This window comes from Rhinoraja longicauda, chromosome 10, assembly GCF_053455715.1.
Source record: "Rhinoraja longicauda isolate Sanriku21f chromosome 10, sRhiLon1.1, whole genome shotgun sequence".
Lineage (NCBI taxonomy): Eukaryota > Metazoa > Chordata > Chondrichthyes > Rajiformes > Arhynchobatidae > Rhinoraja > Rhinoraja longicauda.
In genome coordinates, this window is record NC_135962.1 from 11,755,147 (window position 1) to 11,781,412 (window position 26,266).

General features: G+C 42.9%; 1 protein-coding gene across 4 annotated transcripts in view; it reads left to right on the forward strand.

Annotated features, from left to right (window-relative positions):
- The window catches only part of rpap1 (RNA polymerase II associated protein 1), a 111,604-nt gene that overhangs the window by 41,520 nt on the left and 43,818 nt on the right, over window positions 1-26,266 (forward strand). For 3 of the 4 annotated variants that reach the window (XM_078407103.1, XM_078407106.1, XM_078407104.1), the window contains exons 8-12: window positions 3,881-3,996; window positions 6,017-6,115; window positions 10,340-10,441; window positions 15,457-15,624; window positions 23,752-23,937. In XM_078407103.1, coding sequence (XP_078263229.1) covers window positions 3,881-3,996; window positions 6,017-6,115; window positions 10,340-10,441; window positions 15,457-15,624; window positions 23,752-23,937 — 671 coding nt within the window. The remainder of the gene's footprint in view (window positions 1-3,880; window positions 3,997-6,016; window positions 6,116-10,339; window positions 10,442-15,456; window positions 15,625-23,751; window positions 23,938-26,266) is intronic. The other variant, XM_078407105.1, reaches the window with a different exon arrangement.

A 26,266-nucleotide genomic window follows, 5' to 3' on the forward strand; every position in this document is an offset into this window, starting at 1 on the left:
CTAACGTGTCCAACCCCTTAATAATCTTATATGTTTCGATAAGATCCCCTCTCATCCTTCTAAATTCCAGTGTATACAAGCCTAGTTGCTCCAGTCTTTCAACATATGATAGTCCCGCCATTCCGGGAATTAACCTAGTAAACCTACGCTGCACGCCCTCAATAGCAAGAATATCCTTCCTCAAATTTGGAGACCAAAACTGCACACGGTACTCCAGGGACGGTTCACCGCTGGCTTGCTCCCGGCATGCTGTGGGTGCCAGGTAAAACATCTCGACCCTTTACTGCAGGGGAGACCTTCCTTTTCACACTCCAGGCGCCCCAAACCTCTCACGTACTCACATCAGAGTTAAACAGAATGGCTTTGTAGAACAGCACTAATAAAATCCGCCAGTTTCTCCCATGATATTAGACGTTCCAAAGGAAAGGAAATACTTACATTTAATAATCATTTTCTATGACCGCAGCACATTGCAAAAGTGCAGTTTCTGTTACAATGTAGGAAACTGAGCAAACAGCTGATACAAATAAAAATTAAATAGTCATTTAATCTATGTTGACAGCACTGATTGGGGCAAGAGTATTGGTCAGAACATGGGGCACGCCCCACACACTTTCTATTAGTGATGAGGTTCTGTTCCATTCCATTAAGCAGACACAAGGTCTGATGTGAAAACTGGAATCTCTGAGCTTGCAGCATTCGAATCCTTTAAATATTTGAACAGATCAAACCTCAGTCTGCAGTTTTCAAGGAATAAATGGCGCTTATGTAAACAAGCTGCATAATTTACTGCAGTGTCCCAGATATAGCAGAGGATCCCATGCATGTGTATCTAAGTGCCAATGCCAACCCCAATTGACCAAGCAGAGCAAGCTTGATGGGTCAGCTAAGTGTTGCCAACCTATTAGATTTTACTTTGGCAGCGTCTCTGTAAGATAAAACGTTTCTTGAGATTATTTGGTTGTGCAGAAGAACAAGAATAATGGGTAATGCGCCAATTTCTACCCCATTGACATCTATATTGCAAATGGCATCTTTGGATTAATGCGGCTGTTAGCAGCAGGAGCATTGCATGACAGGTATGGTTCCTTCTTCATTTCCAGAGCATTGATCAATGTGTGCAGATTGAGGTGTGCAGGAAGGAACTGCAGAAGCTGGTTTACACCGAAGATGGACACAAAATGCTGGAGTAACTCAGCGGGACAGGTTTCAGGTCGAGACCCTTCTTCAGACTGCGAGTCAGCGGAGAGAGAGATTAGAGATATGGTGTGTCGGAATGGATATTATTCCCGGCAGCACCATTGCGCACTGATAGAGCCGATGTGCCATAGTCCAGCGATTGGGTTCAAATCTGACCTCTGGTGCTGACCACGTGGTGTTACCCGTTATCCGGTTGACTATGTTCTGATAGGAGCAGAATTGACAATTCTATTCTCTATTGACTATAACTGATAGGAGCAGAATTAGGCCATTCAGCCCATCCCGTCTACTCCGCCATTCAATCATGGCTGATATATCTCTCCCTCCTAACCCCATTCTCCTGCCTTCTCCCCATAACCCCTGACACCTGTACTAATCAAGAACGTATCTAACTCTGCCTTAAAAATATCCACTGACTTGGCCTCCACAGCCTTCTGTGGCAAAGAATTCCACAGATTCACCACCCTCTAACTAAAGAAATTTCTCCTCGTCTCCTTCCTAAAAGAACATCCTTTTATTCTAAATTCTATGTGAGCTGCCTCTCCCATCCTAAAATGTGCAGGTTGGTAAGGAGATTAATTAGCCACTACAGTTTTCCCCTTGTGTGTAGGTTGAGTGATGGGAGAGTTAATGGCAATGTCAAGAGAATAAAGCGGGATTAGTGCAAGTCAGCAAGAATTTGATAGGCCGAAGAGCTGTTGTGACTCTATGACCCCCATGGCTCTCTTCGTAAGTCAACTCAAGTAGGTCCAAGGAAGAGGCATCCATTTCAGTACAGAACAGATGATGTTGCATGGAAGTCACTTTTATAATTGAAAAGCGAGTTGAGTGCTGCAATGTGATCCTTCAGTTTCAAATCTTTGGCTTTGACCAGACACAAGCACACTCTACTGATAGCATTGATTGATTCTGAGCTGTGCAGTGGTGGCAGTGTGCCATCAGCTGTTGGGTGCTCCCCAAAGGGTTTGGGATATACAGTGGTGTCACTGCTGTAACTCTGCTGCCTGACTGCAGCGGAGACTATACATTCACATTTTAACAGCAGCTGCTTGGTGTCACGATTCACTCTATCACTGTGTTGTATTGTATCTCGTATTTGCAATGTAATACCTCAATTTTTTTGCTGACATTGAACAATAGACAAATCTTACTCTGCAGGAACATCATTGGTCCTTTTGCCTTGGACCAAGCTGTTTCTTGCAGTGTGGTGCTTTGCCCAGCCTATCAGCATGGGCTGTGTGGGTGGGCCTCTCCCTGTGTACGTGGCTTTCTATGCTGATGGCACACTTGCCCCACGCACAGGGTCGTTCATTATCACTCTACCTGAATGTTTAAGGAGGTCTTTGCCATTCACATATAATTAAAATTACTTAGGAACCTATTAAAAAGAGTGAGTCCAACAACTATAATTGCGAGCAAAAAAACAAAGTGCTGAAGTCATATTGGTATCTATGAAGGCAAACGGCCAGAAAGCATTTCAGGTTGGGATCTTTCTTCAGACAGAGGAAGGAAAAAGGTCTCCTGACCCGAAACTTCATTAGTTTATTCCCCCCGCAGATGTTGCCTGATCTGCTGAGTTCCTTCAGCACTTTGTTTTTTTTGCTCAACATTACAGCATCCAGTAATACCATATTTAGGCGGCACGGTGGCGCAGCGGTAGAGTTGCTGCCTTACAGCGAATGCAGTGCCGGAGACTCTGGTTCGATCCTGACTATGGGCGCTGTCTGTACGGAGTTTGTACGTTCTCCCCGTGACCTGTGTGGGTTTTTTCCGAGATCTTCGGTTTCCTCCCACACTCCAAAGACGTACAGGTATGTAGGTTAATTGGCTGGGCAAATGTAAAAATTGTCCCTAGTGGGTGTAGGATAGTGTTAGTGTGCGGGGATCGCTGGGCGGCGCGGACCCGGTGGGCCGAAGGGCCTGTTTCTGCGCTGTATCTCTAAAAATCTAAATATTGACTAAAGTAAAGAATTTTACAGAGCATGAAGAGTTATTTGGTTTATTTTGCCCACATTAATACTTTGTATGGACTTTGTACCTGATCGCTTCTTTTAACACGTCACCTGCAGTTGCTTCCTTTCATAAGTAACTAGAAAGTAGGTCTCATCAGGTTCCTTAAATCTGCTCCAATGTGACTGTGGCTGATAAACGTTGCCCTCAAAACTCTTCTGTGCCTGTCCCCTGTAACCCTTAATTCCTCTTTCTTTCAAAAATGTATCTACGCTCATCCTAAATGTTTTTAGTGATCTCGCAATTTCAACTCAATTTGGCAGAGAATTCCAGAGATTGACCACCTTCTGCGAAAGGAAATTTTGATCCATCTCTGTTTTAAATGACTGATCCTTATCTTGCAACTATTCCTTCTCTCCTGAGATGCTGCCTGACCTGCTGAGTTACTCCAGCATTTTGTGAATAAATACCATCGATTTGTACCAGCATCTGCAGTTATTTTCTTATACTCATTCAAGAATTATCTAGTTCTGTTTGAACTTGCTTCCACTAGATTTTTGGAAATGTATTCTAGATGACAAGAACTTTAGTGTTTTGGGGAAGAAGATTTCTCCTCTTGTTCGATGTTTTTGGCAAGCCTTAAATCTGAAATTTTGGTTACCAACCCTTCTGCCACTGGACAATACTTTTTTAGAGAAACTCTCATTGTGTTATTACTACATTTTCACAGAACCTGATATTCCACTGAAACCTGAGAAAGGATGGGTCCACATGGATGTACTGGAGTACGAGAAGCTGGAATGGATGAAAGACCTGCCCAAACCCAGACGGCGGAAGACCAACAAGGTAACGCATGGCAATGTGGGGACTATAATAGGGCCTTCCTCCCTTCGAGACACTGGGACTGGGCAGCCCTTCATGGAGCAATGAGAGACAGATTGTATAGGCCTGTCATTTGGAGCTATAGGAATCTTTTGGATTGAAGAGCTCTGTGGATGAACAGTACAAGCATTCTTGACATGGAGTTGTACTTCATGAGAGGCCAAGTGAGCGAGGTGAGAAAGAGAGACCGAATGTACCGGCCATGGAATGCTGGGACCGAGGAGTCCTCGGTAATGGAACAGTCAGTCTGAAGCCGGACAGTCCTGTGGTGGAGATGTAGGATATGGGTGAAGGAGGGAGGGAGGGAGAGACGGGATATGAGATGTGTGAAGCAACAGAGAGATTGTGCAATTGAGTGGTTCTATGATGGTCTTAGTTCTGGGAAATTTGTGAATGAACAAAGAGAGATTAGAGCACTAAAAAACTTATGGAACAGAGAGACTGGTACTGAATGGGTGAGTTGTGGTCAATCCGGACTCGGAGAACTGAAGGGTCTGCATCTCTCCACGACTGGTCCTCATGTGAAACAGATAGACTGTGCGATTGTGTTGTCCCAGTTGTCGAGGTCCAGAGAAGCAAGGGAGTGGGTGGAACATACAAGGCATGATTAGCAAGTTTGCAGATGACAATAAAGTGGGCGGTATTGTAGATGGTGAAGATGGTTGTCAAAGATTGCAGCAAGATCTTGATCAGTTGTGCTGAGGAATGGTTGATGGAATTTAATACAGAGAAATACGAGGTGTTGCATCTTGGGCAGTCTAACAAGTTCAGGACCTACACTGTGAATGGCAGGACTCTGGAGTGTTGTAGAGCAGAGGGATCTAGGAGTGCAGGTACATAGTTCCTTGAAAGTGACATCACAGGCAGATAGGGTGGTCAATAAGGCTTTCAGTACATTGCCCTTCATCAGAGTATTGAGTATAGAGGTTGGGGGGGTCATGTTACAGTTGTATAAGATATTGGTGAGGCCACATTTAGAGTATTGTGTTCAGTTTTGGTCACCATGTTATAGGAAAGATGTTATCAAGTTTGAAATGGTGCAGAGAAGATTGGTGAGAATGTTCCAAGGACCCAAGAGCCTGAGCTATAGGGAGAGGCTGAACAGGCTAGGGCTTTATACCTTGGAGCGTAGGAGGATGAGGGGTGATCTTATAGAGGTATAGACGCTCATGAGAGGAATAGATCGGGTAAATGCACAGTCTTTTGCCCAGAGAAGGGGAATCAAGAACAAGAGGACATAGCTTTAAGGTGAGGAGGGAAAAATTTAATAGGAAGCTGAGGGGTAACTTTTTTACACAAAGGGTGCTAGGTATATGGAACGACCTGCCAGAGGAGGTAATTGAGGCTGGTACTATCATAACGTTTAAGGGACATTTGAACAGATACATGAATAGGATAGGTTTAGAGGGTTAAGGTGTAGATGGGGCATGTTGGTGGGCGTGGCCAAGTTCGGCCGAAGGGACTATTTCCATACTGTATGACTATAACTCTGAGTGGATCCTTCGCAGAGCATAGATCAAAGTCTGCAGATCTGGCAGATCTGAGACCAAGTTGTCCTTCGGTGGACCAAGGGGACTGAGTGACCTGTCAGGGAGCAGCGAGCCCCTCGGAGATTGAGTAGCCCTGTTACACAACAGTGAGAACGTGCTGAAGTTACTCACCCATTCAGTATACAGTGAGAGGCCATGGATTGTTACGGAATAGAGAGAAACTATGAGATCAAGTAGACTTGTGGGACTGACGGGCCACTGTCCTGAAGAGAAGATGGTTGGCCTAAGACTGAATGAATTTATCAGGAAGGTTTAGTGAAACTAACGCAAATGTTTCCAGACAGTCAAAGTTTCCACCATTAAGCTCAAATCCGAAAACCTACCAAGCATTATATACAGGAATGTATAATGCACGCTGAATAACAATATGACATCACTTTTCTTACAAAAGGTGATTATATTAATGATATTTATTTGTTTTTTTTCACATTCAGCAGATGCAAGCAAGGTTCAATTTCCAAGGCGACTTAATACCTCCAGGTGACGATGTTCCAACTCACCTGGGACTGCACCATCATGGAGAACAGCCAGAGGTTAGACTTATTATTAACATATTTCCTTTTACGTCAGTATACCTTTGTTGTTCCACATTCATTAAAGCAAGAGCTTTAATGCAAGGAGATGGAAGCTTGTTAAACTCCAAAGTGAATATTGTGAGAGATCTGGGCTCCTCACTTCAGAAATATTCACTGGGTTTGAAGGACATACTCTGCCAATTACCAAAGTAATGTTTTGGTTGAATGGGTTAACTAGAGGATCTATTGCAAAGTCATATATTTTTTTGAGCAGAAAGCTTAAGAGCTTATAGAGTCATACAACATGGAAAAAAACCTTAAGCCCACTGAGTCCACACCAACCATCAAGTACCCACTAACATTATACATTAACACTAATACTACAGTATTCCCATTATATGTATTTAAATCTCTTTCTCAATGTAAATGCTAAAACTTACATTGGCGACTATACACAAGATACATGCTCCCCTCCCTGAAGGCGGTTGACCACATCTAATTTTACATCAATTGTGATTGCTTATTGTGTCTTTTTTATCTTTAGGCTCCCCAGATGAGGCAGGTGAATATTTTCCGGACATGGAGTGTGGAATCTTTTTCCAAATCTGAGCGCGTTATTTCAAAAATACAAGCGTATAAATTATGCTTTGGTATTGATTAAACAAGCACGTTATTCCAAAACCGCATAAATCAAACATGCCTAAAACGCAAGGTAGCTGTGCTTCAAGAGAAAGGCTCACCACCATCTCTCAAGGGTATTTAGGAATGGGCAAGAATGCTATTCCTGCCAGTGCATATGTCCGGAAAATGAATTTAAAAATGCCACATTGTAGGGTCCGCGAAAAGCATTTAGATAAAAAATTAATGTAGTCATGTCAGCTAAAAATTTGAGTGGGAGAAAAGTAAGACCTACTCTGTCAGTTGGTAAGGTTATGACTTTCCTGTACCTTATCCACTTTGTCATCTGATTCCCATGTTTTCTGATACCATTAGTGTCCCAAAATTCTGTTAATCTCACAGTTGAATATATTCAACATTTTAGCATCCACATTCCAACAAGATGAAGAAAAACTGTCTGTGTAAAGAAATTACTTTTCATCTCAATCTTACTCTTTATTGATTGAATTGATACAGCATGGAAACAGGCCCTTTGTCTGCTGTCCACGCCAACCATCGATCACCTGTTCACACTAGTTCTATGTTATCCCACTTTCTCATCCACTCCCGATACACTAGAGGCAATTTAAAAAGGCCATTTAATCTACAAATCCAGATATCTTTGGGATGTAGGAAGAAATCTGAGCTCCTGGAGGAAACTCACGCGGTCACCGGGAGAACTTGCAAACTCCAACTAGACAACACCCAAGCTCAGGATTGAAACCAGGTCTCGGGCGCTGTGAAGCAGCAGCTGTGCCACTGTACTGCCACTTTATCCTGAGACGATATGTGTCCTGGTGCTATGATTTCATGACTGAATACGTTTTTTCCATGTCAACTAAAATGAATCTGCTATCTGGTTCTTTCTCAGTCACCTCTTGCCGCTGTGCCCATCTCTGTTCAGGTTTCCCTGGTAGGTTATAACTTTGGGTCCAAGAATAATCGTTATAAAGATTCTCTTCCGTGGTTCTGACAGTCTGAGCCATGCTGTGCTGTGAGTAAGTATGAACTCCTGATGCGCCAAATGTCACTGAGACTGGAACTTAGTGCAACCTAACCAGATGGTGATGAACAGATTTGTGTTCCTAATAAAATAAAATGTTCAATTTCCTGGCTTGGAATCCAGCTTTAAGCTAGCTGGAGGTGATGGGAACATGTCTATCTCCTCCTTTGCCATTGGGTGATTCATATCATCTCATAGCAACGTAGTAATTGCCCGTAAGGCGATCTGTCATTGGATGATTCGTAACAACTCCAAATATCTGCGTCCAAGCCTTTCAAGGTAGAGAATCCCAAAGATCTGCATCCCTTTGTGTGAGGAAATGTCTCCTTATTTACATTTAAAATTGATGGCTCTTAACCATAAATGGTATCCATGTATTCTAAATTTTCTAATCCCAGTTTTTAAATTTTCAATTGACACTATGCCCATACACTTTTATAGGAGAGAGACCTTTACTTTCACCATCCTTTGAGTGAAAAAACGCTTCCTGAGATCACCCACAAAAGGCTGACATTAACGTTTAAGATTATGCCTTCCTGCATGTTCCTCCATGTGTGTAAAAGTTGGGACGTTATGTTACAGTTGGACAAGACGTTGGTGAGACCACATTTGGAGCAGTGTTCAGTTTGATCTCCCTGTTATTTGACAGATGTCATTAAGCTACAAATAGTGCAGAGAAGATTTATGAGGATGTTGCCAGCATCAAGGGCTTGGGTTACAGGGAGAGATTGGGCAGGCTAGGACTTTATTCCTTGGAGCACAGAAGGCTGAGGGGTGATCATATAGAGGTGTATAAAATCATGAGCGGGATAGATAGGATTAATGCACAGAGTCTTTTATCCCAGGGTAGGGGAATTAAGAACCAGAGGACAGGTTTAATGTGAGAGGGGATAGGTTTAATGTGAGAGGGGATAGATTTAATAGGAACCTGAGGGGCAACTATCTTTACTTAGAGTGTGGTGGGTACATGGAATGAACTGCCACAGGAGGAAGTTGAGGCATGTACTATAAAAGCATTTAAACAACACTTGAACAGGTACATGGATAGGGAAGGCTTAGAGGGATATGGGGCAAACTTGGACAAATGGGACTAGCTTAGAAGGGGCATCTTGGGCTGCATGGTTGACATGGGCCAAAGGGCCTGATTCCATGCTCCATGACTCCAGATTCCTCTCTTGTTTTTCTTGGTTACTTTCCTGAAGGCGAAGATACATGCAGCAAAGTCAAAGTCCTGCCACTTTTTTTCTGGCTTACTGGATTGTGACATGTGATCCACATGACTGAGATAAAGAAGGCTGCGCGCACTATCAAATGCAGTTCCAAACGGAAGCAGCAATTTTATTTCAGATTTAATAGAAAAATTGGCAAACAATACACATGTATTTACTCTATTAAATTAGAAGAAGTTGACGGATTTAAAGTTGCTCATTGAAATAGAGGTCCCTCTTTATTTGGTCAAAACAATTTCATGGAGTGTTTGATTAGCTGTTTACAAAAAATGGACTTGGATTGCAATTCCCATAGTTTGTATCCTTCTGTATTTTAAAGTCAAGAAGCGCAAGCACATGGAACAAACGTGGAATCACTCAGTGCAGAAAAGTCCAGTCGACTCAATGTGACTGTGACAGAACTTTGATATGTTACCTAAATCATCTCACTCCTACACTATTTCCCACTCCTTCACTTTCTTGTAAAGTTGTAATTGACTTTGGTTTTTACGACTCTTTCCAGCAGTCTATTCCCTGTCACGGCCTAATTTGAGAAATAAAAAGTCTGGCATAATGGTACAGTTAGTCTTTCTGCCTCATCATCGGGCTGAAGAGCCCTGGCCTTGGGTGCTGTCTGTGTGCAGTTTGCATTCCCCCTGTGACTACAAGCGTTTCCTCCTACATCCTAAGGTTATGCTTGCCACAGTAAATTGCCCAGAGTGTGTAGGTGAATGGTTGTGTCTGAAGGGAATATAATGGGAATGTTGGGAGAATAAAATGGGATGAATGTAGGAGTCGTGTAAATGGATGGTTGATGATCAACGTGAACACGGTGGGTCGAACGGCCTGTTTTGTGCTTTATCTCTCTGGTTCTGACTCTTCCATTTCCCTTTCATCGATGCCCTCTGCTTATTTACTCATCAGCCAGTGGAAAGTTTCTTGCCAGCTACTCTGTTGAAACCTGAATCAGATCTCCCTTCATCTTTTATTGCTTTACGGAGAACAGTAATAGTAGTTATGGACTCCCTGCAGCTTTAATTCTGAAGTCTTGTGATTGAGTAAGAGAACATAATCACTTGCAGCCAATCAAGTTACGCAATACATCTCGTTATTACTTGATGAAGCTTACTGTGAGCAAATTGGCTGCTGCGTTTCGTCCATGACAAGGGGTGATTGCACTTTGGTGCACCTCGCCAGCTAATGAGTAGGCCTGCAGTCATGAAAGGTGCTGTAAAAGAAACTAGTCATTTCCTTTCTTTGTACATCAATCTGGTGGAGCAGAATTTGTGTCCAATGAGTAATTGGCAGGTAGACTAAAGTTTCTGGGTCATTGGTTGCTGTTATTCTCTCTAACAACTGGTTTGTCTCTTGTAGGAAGCTGGTTATTCGCTGCAAGATCTCTTTCATTTATCACGCAGTCAGATAATTCAGCAGCGAACTCTCGCACTTCAGACGTTGGCACATGTCATTCAAAAGGTGGGTTTGGCACAATTTAGAATACATTTTACAAAACGTTGCTCACCATTGTTAACCACACAGAGATAGATTTCAGAGCCGCAGTGTTCAGATCATAGAAATAAGAGCAGCAGTAGATCTTGATGCTTCTTGAGCATTTAGATTTTTTTTAGATTTTAGATTTAGAGATACAGCGCGGAAACAGGCCCTTCGGCCCACCGAGCCCGTGCCGCCCAGCGATCCCCGCACATTAACTCTATCCTACACACACTAGGGACAATTTTTACATTTACCCAGTCAATTAACCTACATACCTGTACGTCTTTGGAGTGTGGGAGGAAACCGAAGATCTCGGTCACGGGGAGAATGTACAAACTCCGTACAGACGGCGCCCGTAGTCAGGATCTAACCTGAGTCTCCGGCGCTACATTCACTGTAAGGCAGCAACTCTACCGCTGCGCCACCATGCCGCCCCATTTCATAGAAACATAGACAAATAGGTGCAAGGGTAGGCCTTCGAGCCAGCACCACCATTCAATATGATCATGGCTGATCATCTAAAATCAGTACCCCGTTCCTGCTTTCCCACATTTCCCTTGATTCCTTTCGCCCTAAGAGGTAAATTTAACTTGTTCAGTAGGTGAAATTCTACATCAGATTCTCCCTAATCCTTGTTTGTCTTTGTTTCCAAAAGCCAACTCATCTCATTCCTGAATATACCCAGTAATTAAAACAAAACCACACACGTTAGAAATCTGGACAGAAACACATATTGCTGGGGTTGTTCAGCTGGTCAGGCAGCATTGGCAGAGACCGAAACAGAGTTAAGGTTTCAGGTAAAAGACATTTCCACGGTCCTTTGGGATTCCTGACAGTCTTCAAACTTCTTGCAAAAAATATGTTTTTATTTCTCTTCCTTTCTCCGCCACTTTAGTGCAATGGGGCTAGCACTCTGACAAGCTGGCATTTTCAAGCTGATAAGCCTGGACATTTCTTGACCAATTTCCGATGACAGGTCTTGATACAAAACATTAACTCCGACCTGTTGAATAAACAAACCTTTCTGTTTCTATGTCAGAATATACTGAGATGACATCAGTAGCCTATGAAAGTAGAAAATTTGAAAGATTCACAATCCTAACCCATCACAACGCCATTTTCTATGGTCTGACTGGTGTGATCCCTTTACCTGGTATTGTACCGTGGTGCTAAATCTTTAATTCAGGTGTCGCTGTGCTAACCATATCAAACACAAATCTGATATATTTCTCTGTGATCACCTTTTGTTCTTTCAAAGACCAGTGAATAAAAGGCCTATTGCATTTTTTATAGGACCGCCCTTTGTGCTCAGGACTGGTTTCTCTTAAAAAAAATCCATCCTAATGTAAAGAGCTCCTAAACTGAGCACAATACTGCAGATAACATCTCACAGAAGCCCTCTATTGGTGTAGTGAGTCTTCCTTTTATACTGCCATCTCCATCGAGTAAAGGCAACTTGCCTTCCCAATTTCCTGTTGTTTCCTGTTAATTTTCTCGCACAAGGAACCACTGATATCCTGGTATCTCAGCCAGCTTTCATCTTTTATTTTATTTTATTAAATTCTTCCTACTGTAGTTAATAATATTACACTATTGGAGTTTCCCCACATTATTACCTTAAATAGGAAGATTATAATCCATCTTTAATCTATCCAATTAATTTATGAGTCTTTATACAATCACTGCATCATTCTTGCAGCATACTTTCTCACTATTAGTGTGAAACTTGGATATGTTATTCTTGATCATCTCTTCTAATATGAAACCCCTGAAGCCCAAGGACTTTGCAGCCTTCCAATAATTACATCCTTCCATTCCTGCTAACTCCTGCTCTCTATTTTGTATTCCCACGTCAGCCAGTGTCATTCTCTTTAATTAATTTGCCTAATTTATTTTAGCCAACTTACACTTCATCTAAGTAAATTTGTTTAAAGACTTTGATTGGAGATTTAGCCATTTTGCTTTCAAACTTAATATGAAATTTTATCATATTGGAAAGACTTTTCCCTAGCCGATCCTTTACTGTAAGATTATTAATTAGCACTGTATGATAGTGCAATTCTAAACCTCATAGGACCTGTTATTTGGTTGGTTTCTTAACATGCTGTTCGAAGAAGCAATCTTGAACGTATTCTATGAATGCTTCCTTCCATCTACTTTTGCTAAATTGGGTAGACACAAAATGCTGGAGTAACTCAGCGGGTCAGGCAGCATCTCTGGAGAGACGTTTCGGGTCGAGACCCTTCTTCAGATTGGTCAGTATATATGAATATAAAAGTCCCTCGTGACTATTCAAATACTCTTGTCGGAGAGTCAATAGTCTGTCTGCTGTGATGGAGACGGTGAGATCTAGAAACGGTCGGGAGATGTCAGAGATGGTCCAAGTGAAGTCAATAGTCTGTCTCCTGTGATGGAGACAGTGAGATCAGTCAAATACTCTTGTTCCCCTTCTACTCTAATTTCCTGATTTGTGGTGTATCCAATGTTAATTTTTGTGTTCATAAGGTCATAAGTGACAGGAGCAGAATTAGGCCATTCAAGTCTACTTCGCCATTCAATCACGGCTGATCTATCTCTCCCTCCTAACCCCATTCTCCTGCCTTCTCTCCATAACCCACGACACCTGTACTAATCAAGAATCTATCTCTGCGTGAAAAAAATATGCATTGACTTGGCCTCCACAGCCTCTGGCAAAGAATTCCAGTCTTTTCTAATTTTCTAACTTTATTTACAGTTCCAGCTTTTTGCACCTGATTTTTCCAGGCTGCTACTTTCTTCTCCACCTTTATTTTCAGAATAATGCCAATTCCTTTTTTAATTTTGCTTGCCTTTTTTTGTGAACAAGCTACCCTAGATTATTTAATTCCAGAGTTGGTCTGGAATAACTACTAGACCATTTGTTTCTATTTATGCCATTTGTTAAGCACCTTCGTACGTAGAAAATAACGAGTACACATTTGCGCTTTATGCACTTAGACAGAGAACCATTAATTTTTACTTTTTACACATTTGTTTGCAATCTACTTGATGTTGCCCAAATCACTTCTATGGTCAACAATCCAGATCCATTACTGTAGACTTAAATTAATTCAGTGGACTCTCATCCACTACCTGATTAATTTGTAGACCTACCTACTGCTTTAATAATTTAGCTCAACAGGACAGCAATTCCAGTCTGAATTGAGTTCATTTTAGTTTATTTTAATGAATGAGTAATTTTAGGATGCAAAGCTTAGATGGCTGAATGCACACCCAGAAATGGTGTGGTGAAGAAAATAATTTACATGCAAAAGCTGATAGGGGAATGAGCGACAGGGGAATGTTGTAGCACTCGAGGTGATAGGTGAACAGAGCAGCAAAAGTAAGAGTTCTAAATAAGTGTTTTGAGGGGATTTGTAAGTGAGCAAAGGTGTGTGTAAGATTTTGTCCAGTTTAAGATCTGGATAGGATTTTGGTTGAGGATAGTTTGGATGCTGGGCAGGAGAGCTTTGAGCTAGTCAAAAGGCATGATGTAGGACTTCACTGTTGATGAACTGAGTCAGATGGAGACTGACGCTTGTGAACTTTGTGATGGAGCAAATGTAGGGGTCAGAAACATATTTCAGGGTCAAGTAAGATGTTAAAATTAAGAAGAGCTCCAGGCAGCCTAAAAGAGAGATGTGATCGATGGCAAACAGGCTATGTTTTTGGTGGACACTAAAGGTGGTGATTCTTGAAGGAATGAGTACTAATGATGATACCGAGGCAGTAGAGGAGGCAAGACAGATGGTTGATAGACTGAGCTCAATGTTGTCAGAGAACATGTGAATGCTGACTCCATTCCTGTTGGCGTTGCCAAGGTGATTGCAAATGGAACCAGAGAGAAATTCCTGCACGCTCCAGAAGTAACAATGTAGGATAGAGCTGCTTTTGCTAAAGATTCGCTACTTGTGATCTGAGAGATAAGAGTGGCACCTTCAAGCTGAGGGAGAAGGATGCTTTGCTTTGGTTGGACATGTCAAAGTTTGCATCAGACAATAAAAAACACACACAAAGTGCTGGAGTAACTTAGTGGGTCAGGCAGCATCTCTGGAGTACATGAATAGGTGAAGTTTTGGGTCGGCCTGGTGGACAAGATGAATATTAGGGGTGAGGCTAAACAGCAGCAGAAACAACTAGATGGAATTTTCAACAGCTGAACAGACGAGATAATTATTTGAAAATGTGCTATTTTGACAAGATTCAGAGAAAATACCATCATTGCTTTAATTCCAGAACAACCTGTTAATAGGAATTCAAGTCAGGTATTTTTGTGGCTGCAAAGAACCTTCACTGGTATAATAGGTAGCTAGTCACAAGACTTGAGTTTTTCCTTTCCTTTTCTCCGACATCCTGATCTATGAGCTCCATTGCCAACATTGACTTTTCCTCTTTTCCCAATACTTGCCAGACTATCTGCTCCCTATTCATCCCTGTGTTTTGAACAGCAACTTGCATGAATTTCCCCCTTACCCCTCTGACCTTTCCTGTCATGCCTTCTCTCTTGGTCTTTCTTTTCTCCCCCCATCCTTAATTTTCAGCCTTTTGTCTCTGTTGCTTTTCCTACCCTTTTGCATAAGCTCTGTTTCTTTTTCAATTTGAAGTTGTCACATTAGATTAGAGAGAAGGTTCAATGGATGTGATAAAAGGTAATACGACCGTTACCTTGTATGTCGTAAGATTCCAAAAGAAGCAATTTGGGAGATTTTGAGAGAACCTATTTATGCAGACGTAAAATCTGGTGATCAAATGCTACACTGATATAGATGACCAAATTTCCTAAATGGCTCCATGGGAAGGAACATGGACTGCAGCATAATCAGTGTTCTTGGACAACGATTGAAGAAAGTAATGGAGAGGTTGGCTTCCTTGACCGTGGTTTGGCGTGTTTCAGTACTTCCAATAAACAGGTGCTTCATGTTAATTATGAAATGTGTGGTGCACATAAATTGAGTTGTTTTCCTGTTGTTCATTACTAGGCAAAAGCTGGCGATTTCTCCTCCTCCCTCAAGCACAGCGTTGTGCGAATGCTGCTGGACGCTGGGTTTCTCTTCCTCCTTCGCTATTCCCTGGATGATCACGTCGAGAACGTAATTGCTGCCTGTGTCCAGTCCCTGAAGGCGCTCTTAGTCTCCACCTCTGATGAGGTATGTCACCTGACCCTTCAAATATTTAGGGAGGAACTGCAGATGCTGGTTTACATTGAAGATAGGCACAAAATGCTGGAGTAACTCAGCGGGAAAGGCAGCATCACTGGAGAGAGGAAATGGGTGTTTGAGAACACTGCTGTTTACTTTGATTAAATAAATGTATTTTTTACTGGGTAAAGATTTGACCAATTGGCAGGTTTATGGCCAATGAAGATTATTGGGTTTCAGATCATTGTCATTTATGATTGAGATGAATAGTTCTTGGGTTTTGAGCCAGAGATTGTCATGACAAGAAGTGCTGGTTGTGGAAAGTTGTAATTATGAGGAAACATTGGGTAAGCTGTTTTGTTTTTGAACTTCGCAACAGGGCAGACTTAACTGAGACTTAAATGGAGCAAGTAGGAAGGATCCACTGCTTTTAGCTGAGCGTTCAAATACCAGAAGCCAGAAGCTGATAGAAGCATGAGATGAATGGGGTAAAATCTTTTCACCCGGGGGCGTTTGGCATGGGAGGGTGGAATGGAGGCAGAAACTTTCATTGCACTTAGACGATCCTGTACTGAGAATGCTTCGTAATCCGAACACAAATCAGTAATGCGACCACACACCAAGTTCCCACATGGCAGAAGATGTCTGCAGAGGTGGGGTGTCCATAGGAATAGAAAGTCTAGAGAAATGGCTTAAATCTAGTTTGCCCATTCTATATAATAAAGCTGGCGGTAACAAATTCAGCCCAAGCACGTTTCAGGCTAATAAGTTTTAAATGCTATTGATAATGCTATTAGTGGTTTATAAACAGACTATGCTGCTGGCCTGGGTGGCGTATCTCGATAGGATTCGCAAAATGGACGTGAGTCCTTTAACTGGAATATATACTTTTTGGGTTTCATGTGGCAAAATTCTAGCTCATGTCAACATCTGTCACCAGTAGCCGGCCTATCCATCCCTCCGGTCTCCCTACCATGTTCATGTACGTTCATGAACATGTAAGGGTTGTACATATGTGTTTGTAAACTTTGTAGGATCTATACCTGGAGGTGTACTTGGAGAGTTAGGACCTTCAGGCCAAATGCTGGAAGGTTGGATTAGGTGGGTAGCTCTTTTCTGGCTGCACAGACAAGATGAGCTGAATGGCAAGATAGAATCATTAAAACATTACAATGCTCCAATCACTGATAGTAGGATCACATTTACTGCTCCCCTGTACTTGATCCTATGGCTGCTAACTCCTTCCCAGATATTTGTCACATGGCTACTGACCGAGTTTCCCCAAACCCCACCTCACCAAGTTATTAGCTGCATGGTCACTGGCTCACACATATATATTATTGTCATTGTCCCTCAGGTGTTAGTCCCCGGATAGTTCTGAGCTCCTCAAGCAGAGGCTTATAAACATCACAATCAACCCCTGCCTTCTCAATGGTGGCACGGCTTTCAGGCATCTTCACTCGCCTCTCTCAACTGGCACGGTGATTTCGTTTCCACTTTCCTCTGATCTCCTTCTCTGAATTGCAGAATGCTGCAGTTTCTCTGGCTGATTGTGTATTAGCCAGCCAGGGCGATTAAATCCACTTTCACACTTTGTAGATCCTCAGCATCCCCCAGCCCTGAATGCCTCCATTGCTGGCTTAATGCTCCATCCTCCCTTCTTGTCATTCTGTGCCACTCTCACTGCACAGCTAATAAGTTTTTCTTTTGCTGAACCGCTATCTCACACCTGACAAGTGCAGGCTCCTGGAATAGCAGCCACTTTATTGTCTCTGACCAGCAGGCCAGCATATCTGGAGATTTGGCACAAAATAGTGATCTGGAGGAGGTCTCTGAAGCCAGTACTGAGCCCCATCACTTACACATGTACCACATGTACACTGGAATTTAGAAGGATGAGGGGGGATCTTATTGAAACATATAAGATAATTAGGGGATTGGACACAGTCAAGTCAAGTCAATTTTATTTGTATAGCATATTTAAAAACAACCCACGTTGACCAAAGTGCTGCACATCTGATTAGGAAAAAAAAAAGAAACATACAGTAGAGGCAGGAAACATGTTCCCAATGTTGGGGGAGTCCAGAACAAGGGGCCACAGTTTAAGAATAAGGGGTAGGCCATTTAGAACGGAGATGAGGAAGAACTTTTTCAGTGAGAGAGTGGTGAAGGTGTGGAATTCTCTGCCTCAGAAGGCAGTGGAGGCCAGTTCGTTGGATGCTTTCAAGAGAGAGCTGGATAGAGCTCTTAAGGATAGGGGGTATGGGGAGAAGGCAGGAACGGGGTACTGATTGAGAGTGATCAGCCATGATCGCATTGAATGGCGGTGCTGGCTCGAAGGGCTGAATGGCCTACTCCTGCACCTATTGTCTATTGTCTATTGTCTATAATCAAGTCCAGGTTTATTGTCATGTATAAGTATGGTGAGGTATAAGCAGTGTTGCAGTGCTAATGTTTTAGGTGCCAGAGCTGTCACAGGTGCTGGAGCGGCCGCTGTTCAATTCCCCGCTAGTTAAATTTCCCCGCTGTTTATTTTGTCTTTTTTTTACAGTGGAGCCAGAGCGACACTCCGGTGAGCTCCGGCAGCACTGCATCCCTGGGTTTAAGTACAATGATAAATCTTGCTCGTATCATTACAGGCACCCAGAATCAACCATACAAAAACAAAATTATGTATAAATTACACATAACATTCTACAAAGAATAAGGCTCTGCAAATACATAATTAGAAAAAAAACAAGTCCATAGTAAGGCAGGAGGTGGGCTGTGAAATTCCATTGATGTGGTAGGATTAGGATTGTGTAGGTTGGTTCAAAGCATTGATAGTTGTAAGGAAGTAGTTGTTGCTGAACCTTGTGGTGTGGGACTTGAGGCTCCTGTACCTCCTGACGATGGTGGCAGTGAGAAGAGGGAACATAGAAACATAGAAACATAGAAAATAGGTGCAGGAGTAGGCCATTCGGCCCTTTGAGCCTGCACCGCCATTCAATATGATCATGGCTGAGCATCCAGCTCAGTAACCTGTACCTGCCTTCTCTCCATACCCCCTGATCCCTTTAGCCACAAGGGCCACATCTAACTCCCTCTTAAATATAGCCAATGAACTGGCCTTTAGCCAATGGAACGGCACCACACCGTTGAGGGATGGTGAATGTGAGGGATGACAGATGCTGTCTTGATGCAGCGCCTCGTGGATGTTTTTGATGGAGGGTAGGGCAGTGCCCATGATGGACTGGGCTGTATCCTCCATTCTCTGCAGCCTCTTGAGTTCCAACGCATTCGAATTGCTGAACCAGGCCGTGATGCAACCAGTCAGAATACCTTCAACATCTGTAAAGGTTTAGACAATAGACAATAGGTGCAGGAGTAGGCCATTCGGCCCTTCGAGCCAGCACCGCCATTCAATGTGATCATGGCTGATCATTCTCAATCAGTACCCTGTTCCTGCCTTCTCCCCATACCCCCTGACTCCGCTATCCTTAAGAGCTCTATCTAGCTCTCTGTTGAATGCATTCAGAGAATTGGCCTCCACTGCCTTCTGAGGCAGAGAATTCCACAGATTTACAACTCCCTGACTGAAAAGGCTATTCCTCATCTCCGTTCTAAATGGCCTAACCCCTTATTCTTAAACTGTGGCCCCTGGTTCTGGACTCCCCCAACATTGGGAACATGTTTCCTGCCTCTAATGTGTCCAACCCCTTAATAATCTTATATGTTTCGATAAGATCCCCTCTCATCCTTCTAAATTCCAGTGTATACAAGCCTAGTCGCTCCAGCCTTTCAACATACGACAGTCCCGCCATTCTGGGAATTAACCTAGTAAACCTGCGCTGCACGCCCTCAATAACAAGGGCTATTTGTTGGTATATTTGGAGACATGTCGAATCTCTTTAAACTTCCAACAAAGCAGAGGTGCTTGGCCCAGGACAGGTCATCCAAGATGTTAATTCCCAGGGATTTGAAGATGCTAACTCTCTCCACCACTGACCCAACCAATAAAAACTGGCTTGTAACCTCCCGACTCACCTTTCTGAATTCATTGATTAGTTCCTTGGTCATGTTGACGTTGAGCACGAAGTTGATGATGTGGCACCACTCAACCATATGCTCTATCTCTCTCCTGTACACAATGACACATTACCACCTGCGATTTGGCCAACCACATTGCTGTCAGTGGCAAATTTATAGAAGGCAGTAGAGCTATTTTTAGCCAATCAGTCATGGATGTAAAGGAGCAGAACAGGGGGCTAAGCACGCAGCCTTGAGGTGCACCTATGCTGATCCATTATCATCGATCTGCATATTTGGCAATGAGGAAATCAAGGACCCATTTGCAAAGGAGGTACAGAGGCCTCGGCCGGAGCTGGGTGATGCCTTTGGAGGCGTAATAATTTTGAATGCTGAGCTGTAGTCAGTGAATAGCAACCTGACATATGTGTTCCTGTTATCTAGATATTCCAGAGCAGAGTGGTGAGCCAGTGAGGTGGCATCTGCTGTTTACCTGTTGTGGCGATAGGCAAATTGAAGGGGATCCAGTTCATTTCTGAGGCAGCAGTTAATTTGCATCATAACCACCCTTTTGAGGCACCTTAATGACTGTAGTCATTGGGGCAGGTCATTGTGCCCTTCTTGTCCACCGGTACAATAGATGCCCTTTTGAAGCAGGTGAAAACCTCAGACTGCAGAAGTGAGAGGTTGAAGACATCCTTGAATTCTCCGGCCAGTTGGTCTGCACTGGTATTTAGTATTCGGCCAGGTGCGCTGCTGGGGCCAGATGCTTATTGTGGATTCACCCTCATGAAGGACGCTCTGACATCAGCCTCGGAGATTGAGGTTGCAGGATCATCAGGGACTATAGAGACTCGTAGAGGTGTGTCATTGCTCTCCCTTTCAAAACGTGGATTGAAGGCGATGAGCTCATTTGGAAGTTATTCACTGTTACCATTTATGCTACCCAGTCTCACCTTGTCAGAGGTCATGGCATGCAAAGCCTGCATAGCTGAAGAACATTTGTCTTTGACTCCAGCTTTGCTCAAAATTGCCTTCCGGAAGTCATACCTGGACTTCTTGTATGATACTGGATTGCCAATCTTAAATGCCACAGATTTAGCCCTCAGCAGATTATGTCACAGTTCATTCAGGGCTTCTGGTTGGGGAAGTCTCAGAATATTGTTGGACACTTGTCCACACATTTCTTTATGATAACAACATTGGTCTATTCATTCCAGTCTGCTGATGAATCTTTGAATATGGCCCAGTCCACACCGACTTGAAGCAGTCGAGTAATCACTCCTCTGTTACCTCTGACCAGCACTTCTTAGTCCTATTCACTGGTACCACACTCTTCAGTCTCTGTCTGTGGGTAGGGACAAACAGCACAGGTAAGTGGATAGACTCGGCTTGTACTCGCTGGAATTTAGAAGATTGAGGGGGGATCTTATAGAAACTTACAAAATTCTTAAGGGGTTGGACAGGCTAGATGCAGGAAGATTGTTCCCGATGTTGGGGAAGTCCAGAACAAGGGGTCACAGTTTAAGGATAAGGGGGAAGTCTTTTTGGACCGAGATGAGAAGTTTTTTTTCACACAGAGAGTGGTGAATCTGTGGAATTCTCTGCCACAGAAGGTAGTTGAGGCCAGTTCATTGGCTATATTTAAGAGGGAGTTAGATGTGGCCCTTGTGGCTAAAGGGATCAGGGGGTATGGAGAGAAGGCAGGTACAGGTTACTGAGTTGGATGATCAGCCATGATCATATTGAATGGCGGTGCAGGCTCGAAGGGCCGAATGGCCAACTCCTGCACCTATTTTCCATGTTTCTATGTTTCTATGGTCAGATTTTCCAAAGTGCAGATGATGGATGGAGTGATGGGCATTGCAGATGGCAGTACAGCAATGGTCAAGTGTGTAGTGTCCCTCTGGTGTTGAAGGTGATATGTTGATGATAGTTCGGCAGATATTTCTTCAAACCAGCCTGGTTGAGGTCCCCAGTGACGATGCAGAAGGCACCTGTCGATGCTATTTCATGTCTGTTGATCATGGCGCCCAATTTCTCAACTATAAGCTTGGTATTTTCCCGGGGCAGAATGTAGATTGCGGTTGGAATGACGGCGGAGAACTTCCTCGGATAGATGGAAAGGTCGGCACTTGACTGTCAGATATTCCAGGTCGGGGGAGCAGGAATGCCACATAATCACCTCATCTGAGCACCACGATGAGTTTATCATGAAGCTAATGCTGCTACCTCTTCCTTTTAATCTTGTATTGTCTTTCTGCTGACTGGTTACCACTCAACAAAAGCTTTTCACCGTATCTTGGTTGACATGACAATAAACTAAACTAAACTAAACTTTTATTGACGCTGCCCCTGTTCCATACCTTGAGTTTGAGCACCATGTTTGGAGAGTTGGGGGTGAGCCATGTCTCTATAAAACAGTATACAGCACTCTCTCATGTCCCTCTGATACAGTACTCTTGCTAGTCTTCTTCCTGGTTTTCCAGCTGTACTGTACATTTGCTAGAAGGATGCTTCAGTTTTACCCGATGGCCTCCCCGGCAGCCATGTTTTCTTACACGAACGGGATCTCCACTGTGCTTCCAGGTGCCGTACTTGCAATCCGCAGGATCGGATCTGTTACATCCATTGGGCATTCTTGAGGTTATTAATCCATTTAGGTGGCTTAAAAACACGATACTTACTGCTGTAGTTGTGGCTGCAGGTTTCAATTTTAAAAGGCTTCCAGGTGCAGTGCTTGTATTGTAGAGAGACTGGTCTGCTGAATCTCTCAGGTCCATTGTGTGATTGTAAGAGCTTTAAAAAAGCTTAAAACCCATCTACATACTGCTGTAGGTAAGGCTGCAGATTTCAGTTTTGAAAGGTCGGAATGTGTACATAGAAGTACACTCCTTCGTGCTGCTTGGAAAATGCTGCTTCTATCCGGTGTCACACAGCTGGTTGACTATTGTGCTGCAAATCCTCCAGGGATGCCCTGAAGTCCCCAGGAACTAAAAAGTAATCTCATCATACTGTGCTGAGAAAAATCAGAACATGTTTAAAAAATAAGCTTACGTCAGCCTTTTGTTTGTATTAGGCAGGGGAACTTGATAGTTGAGGATGCTCTGATGTGGTGGGAAGCAGTTTTCTGATTGGTGTTGGATGGCAGGGCCCAGCAAGGATGGACTGACAAAGCCATTAGTGGGGATGTGGAGAGAGGAGGATCGAATCTTCAGGAAAAACTCCAGTTCCGCCACCTGAAACATTAATTCTATTTCTTTCCTTCGTGCTGCTGAGATTCTCCAGTACTTTCAGATTTTCAGCCACTGCAGTTCTCTTTTGCTTTCCACTGTGTCCAACTGCAATTGCATCCAAATGCAAAATATTATTATTTCTGGGAATCTGAAATGAGCTCAGGAGATGAGTACAGGTCAGCCAGCATTTTTGGAGGGTGAGAAAGAGTTGATGTTTCAGAACAATCATATTTTATCAAGATGTTCTTTTTGTACAGTTGTTCTTATTGTTAAATTGTGGTGGGTTGTATGGTGGATTAACCAGCTCCTTGTACCAGCTGATCCTGAACGGTCCATGACATGTGTGAGGGCCTTGAAATTAAAGGGAGACAGCATTGCCTCTTTCTAGTTCCCTTTGCTGTGACTTGTATTTTTACAGTCTGAAGAAGGGTCTCGACCCGAAACGTCTCCCATTCCTTCTCTCCTGAGATGCTGCCTGACCTGCTGAGTTACTCCAGCATTTTGTGAAATAAATACCTTCGATTTGTACCAGCATCTGCAGTTCTTTTCTTACACTGTATTTTTACAGTCGTCATTCACTTACCTTTCCAGACTACTGTTAACATGAGAAGCTGTCGGTGCCTGAAGTAAGATTATCAACCAGATTTAATTTACATTCCGTTTCTCCAAACTATTACAGGATGTAAGGTATTTAAAAGGCTTTTAGATAGGCACATGGGAATGCAGGGAATGGAGGAATATGGATCACACACAGGCAGAGAAGACTAGTTTATCTTGGCAGCATGTTTGGCATGGGCATTGTGGGCTGAAGGGCCTGTTACTGTCCTGTACTGTTCAATCTTCCTTGTATTGCAGAAAGACTGCTAGTAAAAGTGGCGCTTCTTTCCTGCAGGAATGTCTCGACAGGACCTTCTCCTGGTACCTGGGATCGTCAGTGTTCCCCCTTCGGCCGAATGAAATAGAAGAGGAGGAGGACGACGATGACGATGACGAGGAGGAACCAAAAATTAAACAAAGCGAGAAAGCCAAGGAAGATAAGAAAGCTGATCCAGATGTTGCCCGCATTGATGCTATCAAAGTAACGTGTCAGAATAAGTCTTTGCTTGCAGTAATGTTTACATATTTAATATATTATTGACAAATACCTCTACATCCTCTCCTCCTGGACCATGTTCTGGGCCCGTTGCTTTCTCATTCATGTCTCTTTTTTCATCCACAGTTGTTGATTGTGCCAGCGTATGCGTTTAAGCTTTTATGGTACTCCGAGATCCATAAACAGTATCATGTTGGGTGATAAATCAAAAAATTACTAATGTTCCAAATCTGAAATAAAAAACAGAAAATCCTAGAAACACTCCTTAAGTCAGGCAGCATCTGTGGAAAGAAAAATGGTTAACATTTTAGGTCTGAGACCCTTCATCTAAACTGGCAAGAGGGACAACTAGATAGCTTTTCATTGCAGCCAAGGTGAGAGAGAAATGGGAAATATCTCTGATAGGGTGAGTCCAAATAGGTTACTGTAGCAGCTCAATGCATGTTCTGCTTTGTCTGAGCAGAATGTACTTTTACTGCTATTCTAACTGTTGCCTTAATGTATCCTACCAATGATATTTATTTTGCTCTAGCTATTCCCTCCACCTCCTCCGCAATTGAAATGAATGAGCTTTTTTTTCATTCCCAGTTCTGAACAAGGGTCCTGATCTTGAATTATTAACTGTTTCTCTCTCCACAGAGGCTGCCTGATGTTTCCAGCATTTTCTGTTTTATTTTTCATGTTGGAATGTGCAGGGGTGGGTCACTGCCAAGATTTGGACCACAGGCTGTAGGTGAGGCAATGGAGTTAGACTGCAGGCTGTAGGGGAGGGAATGAAACAGGTTTGCACGATATAAACCATTTCCCCTTCAGTCGGGCACATAAAGGCTAACATGCAAGAAAGCTGGCACCCTTGTGGGAAAAGCCAGGATAATTTCTGGGCACCTTTTAATTAAAGGCATTATGTGTTTATGTTATGCTTGCATAAATAGGATAACCCTCGAGTAAGCATAGCCTAGAAACAATATTGAACAGTAAGTTCTGAACTGCAGTCTACATTGAAAGCTAGAAAAAACTGCAAGCGATATATGCAGAGCTGGCTCCCCCAATCTAGCAAAGTGAAAATGACCAGATAATCAGTTTCAGTGCTATTAGTGGAGGGCTATATTGTGGCCAGGACTTTGATGCGTACTCTCCTGGTTATCTTTAGAAGTGTAGTGTCGAGCCACATCTGACAGATGTGGTTTTGTCCATTTGAAATCTATCTTTGCTTTATCAGTTTGGGCATGCTTTAGTGGGGAATGATTGTTTTTATATCCCAGAGCAAAAAGTGCAAAGTAATTTCAAGATTAGATTAATGTTCTCAATCCCTTTGGAAATTAACTCTTTAAAAATTTCCTTCAAATCAAGGTTGAGCTTGTGTTTATTTTTGGAATGAGTTAAAGAAGTTCCTAAGTATATGTTTATGCAATATATGAAGGAGATGCAATGAAGTCCAGATGCTGGGTATTTGCTTGACCCTCGTTGAAAGGGGGAAAGGTATAGGGGCATCATCAGTAGTCTAGTGAAATGAAAACTCCTTTGTTTCTGCATCTGCTCCCCGAGAGCTGATCTCTGAGGACAATGAGTGCTTAGTGTCATGAGGTCAGAAGATCAGTCAGTCAGGATGTTTCCTCATTGACGACTTGCTGTCATAAGGCACCCAAGAGAGAGTGTGGGAAAGATTGCAGCTAATGCTATTCCTGTGTTTTTAATAGTAAAAGTCTGCAATTCCCTTCTAACTTGATGTTGTTCTTTCGCTTGTTGTCATCTGGCAGACTGTGTGAGAAAACCCAAGCCATGCACTTGACTGAACATGGGAACAGGATTAGGGCATCTTGTATCTCAAACCAGTTCTACCGTTCATCAAAATAATTGATGAAATCTGTGACCAAACTCCATACCCCCAATTATTCTACAAATCCTACTCTTCACGACCACCATAAATAGTTTCTTTCTAAGTATGGTGGTCGTCTTGATTGCATTCATACATACTCTTTTCGTTGACTGGATAGCACACAAACAAAAGCTTTTCACTGTCCCTAGCTACACGTGACAAACTAAACTAAACTAGGATTTTAGTAACCTTGTTTAATAATTTAAATTTTGGAGCATACAACTCTGTTTCCCTCATTTAACTCTTGGAGGTCCAGGAATCATTTTGATAAATCTGTGCTGGTTCTTTTCCTGGTCCTTATTCAATATTCTTAGCTACTTCAGAACGCTGAAATTGAAAATATCAGGTCCTGGAGATTTTTAGTTTAGAGATACAGCATGGAAACAGGCCATTCGGCCAACTGAGTCCATGCCATCCATTGATCACCCACATACTAGT